The sequence below is a fragment of the Giraffa tippelskirchi genome, chromosome 10, assembly GCF_054371585.1.
Source record: "Giraffa tippelskirchi isolate mGirTip1 chromosome 10, T2T-mGirTip1v1.2.pri, whole genome shotgun sequence".
Lineage (NCBI taxonomy): Eukaryota > Metazoa > Chordata > Mammalia > Artiodactyla > Giraffidae > Giraffa > Giraffa tippelskirchi.
The window spans coordinates 60,073,890-60,090,896 of NC_137284.1; the positions used below are offsets into that span (position 1 = coordinate 60,073,890).

General features: G+C 38.0%; 1 protein-coding gene across 16 annotated transcripts in view; it reads left to right on the plus strand.

Moving 5' to 3' along the window:
• PPP1R9A (protein phosphatase 1 regulatory subunit 9A) overlaps positions 1-17,007 on the plus strand; it is a 362,524-nt gene that overhangs the window by 284,340 nt on the left and 61,177 nt on the right. For all 16 annotated transcript variants that reach the window (XR_014066087.1, XR_014066088.1, XR_014066090.1 and 13 more), the window contains 4 exons: positions 4,622-4,675; positions 7,262-7,491; positions 8,983-9,079; positions 10,095-10,266. Coding sequence is in view for 13 of the 16 variants with exons in the window: in XM_081531508.1 (XP_081387634.1) it covers positions 4,622-4,675; positions 7,262-7,491; positions 8,983-9,079; positions 10,095-10,266 (553 nt within the window). In the remaining 3 variants the exon portion in view is untranslated. The remainder of the gene's footprint in view (positions 1-4,621; positions 4,676-7,261; positions 7,492-8,982; positions 9,080-10,094; positions 10,267-17,007) is intronic.

Consider the following 17,007-nt stretch of genomic DNA (forward strand, 5'->3'; position numbering starts at 1 on the left):
GTGCTTGTAAGAATGAGCTTCCCAGATGGCTCAGTTGTAAAGAATCAGCCTGCTAATGCAGGAGACTTGGGAGACACGGGTTGGGAGACATAGGTCGGGAGGATCCCCTGGAGTAGAAAATGGCAACCCACTCCAGTATTCTTCCTTAAAAATCCCATGGACAGTGGAGCCTGACAGGCTACAGTTCATGGGGTCGCAAAGAGTCAGACTGAGCACACACACCACCACAAAAATAAGAACAGAGAATGTAAAATCTCCAGTACTAGAGAGCTCTTAAAATATTTCCTGCAAAGATAACATTTTTCCTTTTTAAAGAAAAAATGATTTACGTGCCTGTACAAGATAAGTAAAGAATGCAAAAGTTCAGTCTTATAATGTTTATGCATAAAAATGTTTGTTTCTTGTGCAGTTATATTTGGATATATTGATTCAGTGGTATGAGTACATGTTCTGTATTCATCTTTTTGAAATAAATAAACAGGAAATAAACACAGCAGGTACACCTGCAGAATGTTACATGAGAGCTACTGTTCTCTGTAAGAGTGCGTATATTTCTTTGTACTGTAATCCTCGGGTCGATATCGATGGCATTCATGTTCAAGAGGACAGAAAAGATGAAAGAGATTGGCCTTATAGACATTGACCTGCAGGCCTTAACCTTTTCTTTTTCTTTATATATCCTCTCTTCCCAAGTCTTCTCTCCAAACCTATATTCTCTGAAGCCCAAAAGTTCCAAAAGGTATTTCAGGTTCTGTGTCTATTAAGCAGTTATGTAGACCCTGCTCCCTGCAGTCAGCTGTTGTCTGTGAACCCTTATACCTGTACTTTGGAAAGGCTATTAAACATGGAAGGAGAACTGCTTTAGAATAAGAAAATTCAATTTTGTATGCACTGTGCTTCTTTTGTCAAGTCACTGTACCTCTTTGAAAAGCAGTTTCCTCTTCCTCATGAAATGGAGGTATCCCAGCCCCCCACCCTGCCCACTTTGTCTGGGAGGCAAGGGTCCAAATTTGGAGATATGACACATAGACCAAAGCTACAAGTCATCTGAAGGTCCTGAGTTTTTCTCATGTATCTGGAAACTTCTCTCAGGAGGTGGTGTTTATTAATCTCCTCGAAGTAAGTGTTTCAAAGGTAGATTCTGTGTAGCGTTCATGTATCCTCAGTGACTAGTACAGTGTCTGGCACATAGTCTCATTCAGTAAATGCAGGTTGAATAATGCCTGAGAAATTTCTAAGTTCAGTGACTAAAAGCAAATGACTGAACACCATGTTGTATGTAGTATGAGAATATTCGGACCCCAGAAGTGATCCATGGTTTCCAGGTGGAGTCTTATTTTCTTACCTGAGAGGTGACAGTGATCACACATGCCTCAGCGTTTCCGTGATGATCAGATGAAAAGTGTCCAAAGCTGGTTCAGATGAGGTGCAGAGGAAGGGAGGAATGGAGTAGGTGGGATCAGACCTGGGATAATTTCTTCACCACCACCTTAGGGTTTCTGTGATGATCAAATGAAAAGTGTGTCCCAAAGCTGGTTCAGAGGAGGTGCAGAAGAAGGGAGGAATGGAGTAGGTGCGGTCAGACCTGGGATAATTTCCTCTCCATCACCTGCTTCTGCTGGGAACTTGAAGAGCCCATGTAACTTCTCGGAGCCTCTTTCCCTGTCTGAACAGTGAGGTTAACAGTGCCAGTCCTACCTCCCTCACAGATCCATTCGGAGTGAGGAAGGAGGAGATAACAAAAGGTAAAGGATGCTACAAATGTAAGAAATTTAGGGCTAGAGGAAAGGACTGTAGACTGGAATTTATAAAACCTGGCTTTGATACTTACTAGCTCTGCAACTTAAGCTACTGAAACACAGTTTCTTCCTATATAAAATGAAAAAGTTCAGTTCAGTCGCTCAGTCGTGTCCGACTCTTTGCGACCCCATGAACTGCAGCACGCCAGACCTCTCTGTCCATCACCAACTCCCAGAGTCTACCCAAACCCATGTCCATCGAGTCGGTGATGCCATCCAACCATCTCATCCTCTGTCGTCCCCTTCTCCTCCTGCCCCCAATCCTACCCAGCATTAGGGTATTTTCCAGTGAGTCAACTCTTCGCATGAGGTGGCCAAAGTATTGGAGTTTCAGCTTCAGTTAGTTTATTTTTAATGCTTTTCCTTTTAATAGTGGTGGATTTCTAGACATTCTGTTAAGGTGCATGCAGGATTAAAATAACTACATATCTATCATTTTAGGCTGTGTGAGTATTAGGGAAGCCTTGCACTAAAACTTTTGTCCATCTTCTGATAATGTCTGAATTTACAGAGTTCATTCTGCTTTCATATAGCTAAAGGACTGGGCTGTACTGAGTATCACTCTAAGCTTTAATCAGTGTTCTCACCTCACTGCTTTATGAGTTCAGTTCTCTTCTGTCATCTGTTTCAGTGAGATGGGAGGGGTAGGATAACTGAAAATCAGCTTGGCTGCTTCACAGTTTCCCCTTGGTTTGTTCCACATGTCACTTGATTAATCCAGCGTATGCATTCCTAGGAATGAAAATGCTGGCATGGGATAAGAGTTTCCACACTCTGCAACCATGACAATCATCTCCAGGGTCTTCATTTCATAAAACGTCACACCTGTAGTACTTGCAGAGGATGTGGTGTTCTTCCCATCCAGCCGTCTCATTTTTCATGTAGGAAACTGGGGCCCAGAGCTATAGCTTGCTACAGAACATGGTGATTTGAACAAAGAAAATCCAAAGTCCTAACACGCTGTATTGCAATATAATTGGTTACCCTACAGGGAGTTAACAGCTGAGAAATCAAATACGGCACTTCCTGATAGTTGCAGTGTTCATCATAAAATCTACTCTTGATTTCTTGCTACTCTTTAACTAGAACTAGAGGAGTTGGTTTTATTTCAGATGCAACATTTTATAGCATTTAGGACTTTTAACTAAGAAGCAGAGTTGGAGTAATCATATTTTAGTCCTTCAAATCATTCTTTCTTAGTGTTGGCTGACTAAGAGTACTTCCCCCTCGAGACTGGAGTGCAGAAGCCCCTGGCAATGGTGAGGGTGAAAGGAGCCACAGCCCCAGAGGCAAGACTGCAAGCGTGACCACGCCCAAAAGCAGGAGAGTCAAGTGTGCGAGCAGGGCAGAATGAGACGTAAAAGTTTCAGGATCACCCCACAGGAGCAGGAGCAGAGACGTAGCTTTGTAGCCCACCGAGCCTTAAACCTCGAATGAGACCTGAAAGCATCACGGAGGGGGAACATTTTATAAGGAACTTGGGACTCCTGGTTTCTGGGCTCTTATTCATCAGCATCTAACCCTGGATTCTAAGTTCTTTCCCTCTTCATCCTTCCCACGTGCCCCTAGTGGTCAGGCAAAAACCAAGGACATTAAGATTACAAACCAGAGAGAGAGCTGTTTATGAGGTGGTGTGATCTCCAAAGGTTCACATTTCTGTCTTTTCATTAGCTATCTTTCTGATAAGAAAACTTTAGACTTGTTTGATTACAGTAATATGGGAAGATTACAGTCCCTCTGTACAATCCTAAATTCACAATGGTCTGAAAAAATTATTTTAAAGTAATTTTGTGGCAGATGGTAGTAAATCTGACCAAAATTGACAGGCTGCTATTTACAGTCTTTATGTACCTCACTTAGTGATAATATTCACATGTTTGGTGGCAAAGATATCCATGTATTTGATTATGGAGAGCCTCCACAGACCCTGCTGTGGGCAGTCAGCAATTTATGGAAAATGCGTCTTACTAAGTTTCTGAAATTGGAAGAACTCTGAATTCCAAAAACATCTCACTCCAAGGATTTTAGAAAAGTGATTTCCAACCTAAAAATTGTTTTCCATAAATTTTGGGTTTTTGTCTTTTTTTTTTTAATACCTTAAAGAACGATTGTTTCCTTCCTTTTTCTTCCTTTACAAAGAAAGCAAAGTGTGGGGAAGGGAGAAGCAAAACAAATCTAAATGGTGGCTCTACAGAAAATCAACCGTAGCTGAAGCTTTGGAGGGTCCAGGCCCTCAGTAGGAGTAAATGACTTAAAGGACAGACATCTAGATCTGTACTTTTACCTGCAATGTAAAAAAGAAATTACACATCTTGTCGCGGACCTGCATCGTCCTGGACTCCAGCTCTGCAGCCGCAGCCCCAGCTGTAAAAGAGCTAAGCTAAAACGCGTGCGACTCGCGGAACCAGAGCGCCGCCTTCCTTCCAGATTTGGAATCGAAGCTTCCCACTGGCCGTCTGCCTGCCAAAGCTGTTCAGTCCTCAAGACTGCAAGGAAACAATTCCTTGACACTCAAATCACAAAGGAAGAGCTGCAAGGAGGACAGGAAAATGTGTTTCCTTCTCTTTGGTCCCTGAGCAATTAAATTCATAACCTAATCTGATGTTAGAGAGTGTGGACCATAAACCCTGTGTTTAATTAGTTCGCACCTAGAGAGTCATTTTACACACTAGACATTTTAATTTACAACCTGCTGCACTGTAGCACTTTTCTAGCCCTTCAGCTATATAATAAGGTATTCTGCCAGCTGTTGAGGCCTTAAAAATGTAGAAAAATATAGATATGCTTAGTTCAGATTTTTTTCCTTTCTTTTCCATTTTCAGTTGCAAATCAAACATGCAGTTACAGAAGCAGAGATTCAAAAATTGAAGACCAAGGTAAGCACCAATACGTGGTGTTTGAATTGTGCTTTCTAAACTTCAGATGCTATGAATAAATTCAACCCAAGCACTAAATGCTTTGTTTCTGTACATTTAAAAGAACAGAAATGTGAGAGATTCGTTCCCACTGTTAGTGGAAAAACCTAACAGTGCACACCCTTAAGGGGTCAGCACCCCTCAGTGAAAATAGCACAGTATTTTAAAATTACATATTTACGTATTTGCACCTTTGTGGCCAGTTCCCTCTGAACTTTCTCAAGAAGTAAATGTTTATAATAGTTCAAACATTCAAACTACATTTTGACCACTAATCCTTAAACACAAGCTGTTATACTGGATCTCTTTATCTTTTATCTTATTTTACATAAATTTAATCATTTTATTTATTTTTAGCGTACCAGAAATAATGTATTTTTATTAACATAGCACATTAATTAGGTTTCATAAATAAAAATTCAAATATCTAGTAATTAAATATTATGAAATTTAATTAACATATGAATAATTTATTTTAGGTGCCAGATGCTACCAGAAATCTTTAGACAAGTTTAGTTCACGTCATTTAAATTTGTGAGAAAAAAACTGGTCTTGATAAAAGGAGTATGTATTTTTAGTTTATATATGAAATAATACAAAATTCAAAAGGGCATTTTTAATTGGTAAATTATAAGGTAAATTTCAGTTTCTTGAACTGTGTCTAGTTTCATCAAATATGTAGTCTCAAAGATTTAAAAACATCTTGTGAATTACTTTAAAAATACAGTTATGTTTATTTTTTATGGCCTTCTAATAATTCAGACATAATTCCTCCCACACCACTAATAGTCTGTTTCCCTATTCACATTATATACACTTGTTTTGTTTTTTCCATGTGTTTTAAATGGAGGTAAATTAGCAAGGCTATTTTGGGTAAATGGTATTTTCAGCTAATAACTCTGTAGCTCTTTAGTCAAAACATGTCTATACATCATTCATGGTTTCAGCCAAGCTCTGTGAATAATAATTTTTAAATTAGTAGAGATTGGTAAATAAACAACTTGAATACAAAACACTGCTTAATAAAGGTGCAGGTAAAAACCCAGTCCTGTTTTAAATTGTTATTGTCTCTTGGCATAGAATGGAAGAATAGAAGATTTTTAATTGTTAGTTACAGTCGGGAAAAAAGATTGCCCTCTGATTGTAAGTGCTTTAACAAGGCTTATGTGTTAGATATTTAATTTAGAAAAATCAATAAATGACTATTTTATATTTTTCTCAAAATTATATTGCCTGTGCCAACATTATATTACCTATGCTAATATCCACAGATTACCTTGTTTTACTGTTACTCTTTATATCCATGTTGATAATAGAATTCCTAATTTTGAAATGTTTTTGACTACTTTCTTACTTTGCAATCTGTTTTGCCTATGTATTTAGTTTAAAATACATATAAAAACATATGTATATTTCCATTTGCTGAATGCTGTGTGATTTTGGAATGTTTTAGATTTTGAAAATTGATATTAATAGCTTATAATGACTCTGCATCCTTTTAAACTTTAATGGAGGCATGTGAAATTGATGCAGCACTAGTGTAAAGGTTAGATGGTTATTGTGAATAAATGACCTTTGATCCCTTACCTAAGAGATCAGTCTTGAATTTCTGTAGAAATGAGGGATTTGGACCAGGGTCTTATCTTTTCCTAAACTTTTCTGAAAGCAGAAACCAGAGGAAGCTGCCTTTCTTTTCCATCGGAGAGATTTAAATTAATTCAGGAATAATTTATATTTTTACTTACACTGTCATTTATACTTTTATGCAAATTGGCATTTATCAGGCTCTAGAAACTCAGAACAATGTCAGCAAAATAATGAGCTACAGACTATTTTCATGAGTCAGTTGAAATAAAGTATGTGATAATATCGTCAAAAGGGATTAAGACAAAGTAAAAATAACTTTTATCAGATTATTATCCCCAAGGAGCTTTTCCTATCATGCTGATGTGTTATATCACAGTTCTCTTTTAAATATAACAATTTAGTCTTAGATGACTTCAGTTACTTGTCCAAGGTTTAAAGGCCAGTGTTGGCAGAGCTGGAATTCACATCTAAACTGTATGACTCCAGGGTCCGCCTCTTAATCATTGGCCATACTGTGCTCTGCCCCTCTCCTTCCCAGCTTGCCTCTCCCCACTCCTTTTTTAGTTACCATTTTGCATATAGTTATATGTTTTAAAAACAACTCTAAAAGAAAGCATGTTGAAGTTCATTGGATAGAATCAGTCAAATTCTAAAACATATTTTACTGCTCGGAGAATTTCATAGATTGCATGGTATGATGGAAAGATCATGGGAGTTGGAAACAGATCCATGTTTTATCATTTATCAGACGTATGACCTTGGACAACCATTTCACTTCAAGGCTTCCATTTTATAATCTCTATAAAATGAAAATCATACTTGCTCTTCTCATTTCAATGTGTTTCATGATAGAGTATATGTAATAATGGAATTTATTCTAAAATATACTATAAAAGTATGATAGATTTTTGTTACAAAAGTACCCAGAAATATCCTTGCTTTGACATTTGCTTTGTCCAGCTGCAAGCTGCAGAAAATGAGAAAGTGAGGTGGGAACTAGAAAAAACCCAACTTCAACAGAATATAGAAGAGAATAAAGAAAGAATGATGAAGTTGGAGAGCTACTGGATTGAAGCTCAAACGTTATGCCACACAGTGAACGAGCACCTCAAAGAGACTCAAAGCCAGTATCAGGCCTTGGAAAAGAAATACAACAAGGCAAAGAAACTGATCAAGGATTTTCAGCAAAAGTAAGCAGCTTCTAGTGATGTAATGATTTTTGTGTGCATCTAAAGAAGGCTTATATCCAGTAATTTTGTAGTATCTAGTGGAAAAGAAAAAATGACTTCAGAATCATCCCTTTAAGGAGCATACTTAAAATAATAAATAGACATTAAGTTTTAGAAATCTCTTGCATCAATGTTTCACATGCGATTTTATTTTGTTCTTCTGTGATTTTTTGGCAACCTCCTGTTTTGTTCTTGTTTTTGCTGTTAGTTAATCATTTATTGTAACTGTTAAAGCATTTGAACCTCTGTCCTTTTGAAACATATGTAACTTAGAAGCAAGAAGCCAAGTTGAAGTGTCATGCAGAATGACTGTTGGATATAGCATGTACAAAGCAGCAACTGGGGCCTTGATGAGGCTGCTTCTGTTTCTGTTCTTAGAATCAGTTAACTTCAGAATTTTCCCACTACAGATAGTGGAAATATTGACTGACAAGACCCCTTGCCCTGCTACTTTCCTTTCCTTGTGAGAGAACCACAAGGGCCTTGGTTCACTACAGTGAGAGACCATCACCACACTTGGCTTTTAAATTTCAATACCTATTTTCAAGCTAATGCTGCTTTGCTTCCATCTGTTGGATCTTGGTGTAATTTCAGGGAAACCAGGAAGATTTTTACCATATTTTTTCATCAGTTACTTAGAAAGTAACTCCAGTATCCCTTCTCGTCTTGCATGTCAAGCCTTATAAGCTAAGCATATATGTAAGATTCATGGTATCTGTTATTTCCTATCATGGAAATAATGGTTTTAATGTTTAAAAGGTATTGCTGTAAAAAGTATATTAAAAAGGAAGCAGTTGTTCTTATGACTGTGAATTCAATACATCTCTATTTTAATTCTTATTAAAAGTATTCCTAACTCTTATTTCATGTAATAATTTTATAATAAATTCTACCAAATTTGCATATTGCATTCCAAACTCTCAGTTGGAGATATTTCTCCTTGTCCTCATAATATCCTCAGATGTGTAGTGACAGCTTCCCCTCAGTGTTTCTGACCCATTCAGCCCCCTCTATTCTCATTTCTAGGAAGCAGTCTTATAATAATTATCTTTTTAAAACTCTTACCATCCATTCCATCAGTTTACTAGGTAAATGACTTTATAAATGTGAAATTATTTCTACTGAACATGTAATTATCTCCACTGAATTACCAAGGTGGGTCATTAGTTCAGTAGCTTCTATCTAAATATGAACAGGTGCTCCAGAATCAGGAGCTACAAATGAAAATCTCAGTAAGCAGAATCAAAGCATTTTTATTTACTTTGTATATCTTTAAAACATTTTATTTGCTTTCATTACTAGATACCTTTTCTCTGTGAGTGAGTTTTATTTATTTAAATAGCTGTCTAGTTACTTATTTCACTGTGTGGCTCATTGCTTCAGATAAGAATTTTTATATTTCCTTATTTATTGAGTATTTGATGCACTGAGATCTATTATTTTCTCCTTAAGAGAACTTGATTTCATCAAAAGACAGGAAGCAGAAAGAAAGAAAATAGAAGATTTGGAGAAAGCTCATCTCGTGGAAGTTCAGGGCTTGCAAGTACGGGTGAGTCATGTGCACAAAGCCAGCGTGTGATAGAATAGTCAGACAAAACTTAACTCGAAAACATACATGCAGCCCTGTGTTCATGTCAGCACTGTTCACTACAGACAGCTAAGACGTGGAGACAGCCTAAATGTCTGTCGACAAATGAATGGATAAAGAAGATATGGTGCATTTATACAATGGAATAGTACTCGACCATTAAAAAGAATGAAATAATGCCATTCACAGCAACATGGACGGACCTAGAGATTCTCATACTAAGCAAAATAAGTCAGAAAGACAAAGACAAAAACCATATGATATCACTTATATGTGGAATCTAAAATACTACCAAAATGAACATATCTATGAAATAAAAAAAGACTTACAGACATAGAGAATAAGCTTGTGGTTGCTAAGGGGAGACGATGAAAAGACTGGGAGTTTGGGATTAGCAGATGCAGACTATTATGCATAGGTTGGATAAGCAGCAAGGTCTTACTGTATAGCACAGGGAGCTATACTCAATATTCTGTGATAAATCATATAATATGATAAAAAGATAAATCATAGAATTTATCTTTCCCCATACACTGTAGCCTACCAGATTCCTCTCTCCATGGGATTTTCCAGGCAAGAATACTGGAGTGGGTTGCCATTTCCTTCTCCATGTCATTTTCCTGACCCAGGGATCAAACCTGAATCTCCTGCAATGCAGGTGGATTCTTTGCCAACTGAGCCACCAGGGAAGCCCATGATAAATCATAGTGGAAAAGAATATATATATATATATATATATATATATATATATATATATATATATACACACATACACACACGTGTGCATGTATATATACATATACATATATAAAAAACTGAGTCACTTTGCTCTACAGCAGAATTTAACACAATATTATAAATCAACTATATTTTAATAAAATTTGAAAAAAGAATAATAGGGTAGTTTTGCCTAGTGCTTGGAGAAGAGTGCTGCTTTATGGTTTCATGAGTGTATATATATTTTTTTCTCTCTTAGATTAGAGATTTGGAAGCTGAGGTGTTCAGGCTACTGAAGCAAAATGGGACTCAAGTTAACAACAACAACAACATCTTTGAGAGAAGGACATCTCTTGGTGAGGTCTCTAAAGGAGATACCTTGGAGAACTTGGATATCAAGCAGACATCTTGTCAAGATGGCCTAAGTCAAGGTTTGTTCAACCTAACCATAAAAATTGTTTTTAACAACTATAAAGTTTGGCCTTACATTCTTCTTTGTTTTACTCAGAGATTTAAAAGGTGAAAAAGCTTCCCTGCTTTGGGAAAGAAGAAAGGGCTTATCAAAATAGTGACCTATCATTTTGCTCTTGTTTTATCAAAAATAAATCTTTGAAGTAAAAAAACAACAAAATTTCAAGTTTGACAAGCCAGATACTAATTTTAAGCCACATAAACTTGATAGGCTTAATGAACTGCCTGAAACTGATCGTTTATCCCATCTAGGGTGAGCCACACGACTTAGGGATTAATGAGGAAGGCTGAAAATGAGTGATTTTTTTTAAGTCCCTAGAATGAAGATCTTTTTCATAACATCAGATGGCTGACTACCCACTTCCATCATTTAGAATTCATTGGGTTAAGAAGTTCTGTATAGTTTTCTGCTTTTACCTTGATGAGTTGTGTATATGTCTCATTCTTTCCTGTCAAAGACTAAATCAGACCAAAACACTGGAAACATTTTCTATTAATAATGGAAATGTTAATAAAGGGAATGATCTTTGTTCATATACCAACCATAAATGAATCACTTATTTTCTTCCCCCAATGCACCTGTACATGGATTGCGTGTATAAGAATGTGAATGCTTTAATATGTGTAGTATATTTATAAATTTTAAAATGTGTTAAGAATTTATGAAGATAAATACGGAGGAAGACGTAAAACTTTCAATTTCATCTCTTAAAATTTCTACCTAGTGGATGTTAGAAAAAGTGAAAATAAAAGAATGTCATGCAGTAGTAGCATTGTCATGAAGGGACTGACACCTTACAAGCAGTGGTTTGACATGCAGTAAAACTGAGATCACTAATGAGCTGTGTAATTCTTTGATGCTCTTTCACACATTAAAATGTCTCCAGTGAGATTTTCTTGATAAGCAAGTGTTTATATCATATCATTAACTTTCAGAACTAAACTCTTAGCTGTTAAAAATGAAAAGTATTGGAAATTTTCATTTAAAATTGAAGTACTATTTAGAGATTTGAGTGTCTTCACTAAGTTTATATCCTTTTGCTGTGTTTTCCCTTACTATGACATAAGCTATAAATAATGCCTCCCAGTGGTTAAAGAAAAGTATTTAGCACCAGCATTACCACTAACTGAAGAAGTGTGTGACTTCAGGAAGATCATTCAGCTTCTCTAGGCTGGTTTTTTACTATGCATAATATAAAAATAGCAACACTTCTTTCTTCTCCCCGCTAAACAGTGTTTGAGATGAAAAAAAAGAAATTTTATTAGAGCATTATAGTTACAATTTTTATATCTAGCACTCTGTAAGATGATATTCTTAAAAAATGGAAATCAAATCAGTGTGTTTTTTCTGACTTTTTTGAATATTTTAATTCTTCAGAATCACTGTAGTTTATAATAAATATATATTCCTGCTATGCCATACACAAAATATTATTAGTAACCAGTTACTTTGCAAAGTCTGATTCATTTCTTTTAGTTCAGAAATCAATATCTTGTCAAGCATATAATTAACAGTATTTATTAAATTATTTGACTACAGAAGATCAACATACTTTATTGTTAATATGTTGATTTGGATCAAAACCTTACATTTCTTCAGAACCCTTTTTCTTCTATTCTGCACCCTCCATTTTGCCACATAATTATCAGTTTCCCTAGCAACACTGTAGGTTCACGGTGAAATGCAGAGACTACTAATTCTTCCTGAAACCAATTCATGCTTGTGCAGTAGAGGTGGAATCAGTCATCTCAGACATTAGTAGCATACATATCAAATGGTCCTCTTTCAGTTTTGCTGCCGAGGACAGTCAGTGATAAATCTCCTTGAATTTCAATTGCTTGATCACATAAACTAAAATGGCTTGGTCAGTAGCTAGATAGGAATGCTCTGGAAAGCACTTTTCTAAATTGATCCTCTGCTTCTGTTGCTAGGGAACGCTGAAGTCGTCGTGGTTTAGAAAAGGAAGTAAAGCAGCAGACCAAACACAGGTCATTTGGCATGTAATTACCACCCCCACCCCCAAGCACACACCTTTTTGCACCAGGATAGATACAGCAGTGGAGGTTGGTTCTGCTAATGTTCACACTTGAGGTGCAGGGCTTTGTCTCCTCACCTCCTGTAGACTGTGCAGCTCTGATTCGTTTTCTAAGCACTGGAATCTTATTGATAGAGTGAGTGGTTTAGCATCTTTTTCAGTCTGAGTCAGCTCAGTGAAGAAAAAGGATTATCAATTACAGGTCAGTGAAAAACTGTGTTGGAATGAAATAGTGAAAGAAAAGGAAAGAGGGTGAAAGAGGCAGAAAAGTAAGAGGAGGAAAGAAAGCATGTAAGCAGTCACTTCTTCTCAAGAACTCATCCTATTTGGAACAAGCTTCCCAACTGTGAAAGGGTTAATTGTGTGACTCTCTTATTAAATTATGGTACATATTTAGAGTGATAAAACCATTTTTCAAATCATGCAAAAATTTACCACAGTTAAATTTCTATTCAAACATCATACATATGGCTTTTTCTATAAACTAAGCCTACTGAAATATCTCATTAAAATGTGGACATATTGGGAATTTCCTGGCAGTCCAGTTGTTGGGACTCCGCACTCTCACTGCCAAGGAACTCGGGTTCAATCCCTGGTCTGAGAACTATGCTCCCACAAGCTGCACCATGCAGTAAAAAAAAAAAAGTTGGCAGATTATATATACAAACATATTATTTAATACAGTTTGATACTTTCTTCTTAAAGTACATAAAGCAAGTATAACAGTTTTTTGTTTTTGTTTTTTTCATCAAGAGACACAGTTCAAGTCAGTTCAGTTGCTCAGTCGTGTCCGACTATTTGTGAATGTGAATCGCAGCACACCAGGCCTCCCTGTCCATCAACAACACCCTGAGTTTACCCAAACTCCTGTCCATCAAGTCAGTGATGCCATCCAGCTATCTCATCCTCTGTCATACCCTTCTTCTCCTGTCCCCAATGCTTCCCAGCATCAGAATCTTTTCCAATGAGTCAACTCTTCATATGTGGTGGCCAAAGTATTGGAGTTTCAGCTTCAACATCAGTCCTTCCAATGAACACCCAGGACTGATCTCCTTTAGGATGGACTGGTTGGATCTCCTTGCAGTCCAAGGGACTCTCAAGAGTCTTCTCCAAACCACAGTTCAAAAGCATGAATTCTTCGGCACTCAGCTTTCTTCACGGTCCAGCTCTCACATCCATACATGACCACTGGAAAAACCATAGCCTTGACTAGACGGACCTTTGTTGACAAAGTAATGTCTCTGCTTTTTAATATGCTGTCTGCGTTGGTCATAACTTTCCTTCCAAGGAGCAAGCGTCTTTTAATTTCATGGCTACAGTCACCATCTGCAGTGATTTTGGAGCCCCCCAAAATAAAGTCGGACACTGTTTCCACTGTTTCCCCATCTATTTGCCATGAAGTGATGGACAAGATGCCATGATCTTAGTTTTCTGAATGTTGAGCTTTAAGCCAACTGTTTCACTCTCCTCTTTCACTTTCATCAAGAGGCTCTTTAGTTCTTCACTTTCTGCCATAAGGGTGGTGTCATCTGCATATCTGAGGTTATTTATATTTCTCCTGGCAATCTTGATTCCAGCTTGTGCTTCATCCAGCCCAGCGTTTCTGATGATGTACTCTGCATATAAGTTAAATAAGCAGGGTGACAATATACAGCCTTGACGTACTCCTTTTCCTATTTGGAACCAGTCTGTTGTTCCATGTGCCGTTCTAACTTTTGCTTCCTGACCTGCATACAGGTTTCTCAAGAGGCAGGTCAGGTGGTCTGGTATTCCCATCTCTTTCAGAATTTTCCACAGTTTATTGTGATCCACACAGTCAAAGGCTTTGGCATAGTCAATAAAGCAGAAATAGATGTTTTTCTGGAACTCTCTTCTTTTTCAGTGATCCAGCGGATGTTGGCAATTTGATCTCTGGTTCCTCTGCCTTTTCTAAAACCAGCTTGAACATCTGGAAGTTCATAGTTCACGTATTGCTGAAGCCTGGCTTGGAGAATTTTGAGCATTACTTTACTAGCATGTGAGATGAGTGCAGTTGGGCAGTAGTTTGAGCATTCTTTGGCATTGCCTTTCTTTGGGATTGGAATGAAAACTGATCTTTTCCAGTCCTGTGGCCACTGCTGAGTTTTCCAAATTTGCAGACATATTGAGTGCAGCACTTTCACAGCATCATCTTTGAGGATTTGAAATAGCTCAACTGGAATTCCATCACCTCCACTAGCTTTGTTCGTAGTGATGCTTTCTAAGGCCCACTTGACTTCACATTCCAGGATGTCTGGCTCTAGGTGAGTGATCACACCATCGTGATTATCTGGTTCATGAAGATCCTTTTTGTACAGTTCTTCTGTGTATTCTTGCTACCTCTTCCTAATATCTTCTGCTTCTGTTAGGTCCATACCATTTCTGTCCTTTATCGTGCCCATCTTTGCATAAAATGTTCTCTTGGTATCTCTAATTTTCTTGAAGAGATCTCTGTCTTTCCCATTCTGTTGTTTTCCTCTATTTCTTTGCACTGATCGCTAAGGAAGGCTTTCTTATCTCTCCTTGCTATTCTTTGGAACTCTGCATTCAGATGGGAATATCTTTCCTTTTCTCCTTTGCTTTTCACTTCACTTCTTTTCACAGCTATTTGTAAGGCCTCCTCAGAGAACCATTTTGCTTTTTTGCATTTCTTTTTCTTGTGGATGGTCTTGATCCCTGTGGCCTGTACAATGTCACAAATCTCTGTCCATAGTTCATCAGGCACTCTGTCTATCAGATCTAGTCCCTTAAATCTATTTGTCACTTCCACTGTATAATCATAAGGGATTTGATTTAGGTCATACCTGAATGGTCTAGTGGTTTTCCCTACTTTCTTCAATTTAAGTCTGAATTTGGCAATAAGGAGTTCATAATCTGAGCTAGAGTCAGCTTCCAGTCTTGTTTTTGCTGACTGTATAGAGTTTCTCCATGTTTGGCTGCAAAGAATATAATCAATCTGATTTCAGTGTTGACCATCTGGTAATGTCCATGTGTAGAGTCTTCTCTTAAGAGAAGAGAAGTGTTGTTGGAAGAGGGTATTTGCTATGACCAGTGCGTTCTCTTAGCAAAACTCTATTAGCCTTTGCACTGCTTCATTCTGTACTGCAAGGCCAAACTTGCCTGTTACTCCAGATATTTCTTGACTTCCTACTTTTGCATTCCAGTCCCTTATGATGAAAATGACATCTTTTTTGGGTGTTAGTTCTAAAAGGTCTTGTAGGTCTTCATAAAACCATTCAAGTTCAGCTTCTTCAGCGTTACTGGTTGGAGCATAGGTTTGGATTGTCGTGATATTGAATGGTTTGCCTTGGAAACGAACAGAGATCATTCTGTCATTTTTGAGATTGCATCCAAGTACTGCATTTCAGACTCTTTTGTTGACTATGATGGCTACTCCATTTCTTCTAAGGGATTCCTGCCCACAGTAGTAGATACAATGGTCACCTGAGTTAAATTCACCCATTCCAGTCCATCTTAGTTCACTGATTCCTAGAATGTTGACGCTCACTCTTGCCACCTCCTATTTGACCACTTCCAATTTGCCTTGATTCATGGACCTAATATTCCAGGTTCCTATGCAATATTGCTCTTTACAGCATTGGACCTTGCTTCTATCACCAGTCACATCCACAGCTGGGTATTGTTTTTGCTTTGGCTCCATATCATCATTCTTTCTGGAGTTATCTCTCCACTGATCTCCAGTAGCATATTGGGCACCTGCTGACCTGGAGAGTTCATCTTTCAGTGTCCTATCAGCCTTTTCATACTGTTCATGGGGTTCTCAAGGCAAGAATACTGAAGTGGTTTGCCATGCCCTTCTCCAGTGGACCACATTCTGTCAGACCTCTCCACCATGACCCATCCGTCTTGGGTGGCCCAACACGGCATGGCTTAGTTTCATTGAGTTAGACAAGGCTATGGTCTGTGTGATCAGATTGGCTAGTTTTCTGTGATTATAGTTTCAGTGTGTCTGTCCTCTGATGCCCTCTTGCAACACCTACCGTCTTACTTCAGTCTCTCTTACCTTGGACGTGGGGTATCTCTTCACGGCTGCTCCAGCAAAACACAGCTGCTGCTCCTTACCTTGGACGAGGGGTATCTCCTCACGGCGGCCCCTCCTGACCTTGAACGTGGAGTAGCTCCTCTCAACCCTCCTGCACCCGCGCAGCCACCTCTCCTTGGACGTGGGATGACTCCTCTCGGCTGTGCTTCTGTGCCGTCCGTCGACAGGCTCTAAATCACTTCTAGTTTACACCAGTATGGCTGTCAGATGTTAGTTTACACGTGTTTCAGGATGTGAAAAATGACAGGTTTGTCCTGCTGCCATGTGTCATGTTTGTAATTTCTTAGTGTCTGAGTAATGCTGGTCTATATATGAGTTCTCTAGTTTGTATCCAAAGGCCCTGAAGTGACGAGAAATGCGTGTGGCCACCCAGATATTAAGTCAGGATTAGAAAAAGAGCAGAGAACAGGCTTGTTAGAGAGATACTGGTAGAAGAAACAGTTGTAGTTGTAGTTTGATTAAATTCCCTAAAAAAACTCACTTAAATAACATGTGCTTACTGAGCCTCCAGGTATTCCAGATGAGGCAGGTGAAGGTTTTGGTTGGTTTAGTTGCTAAGTCATGTCCAACTCTTATATAACCTC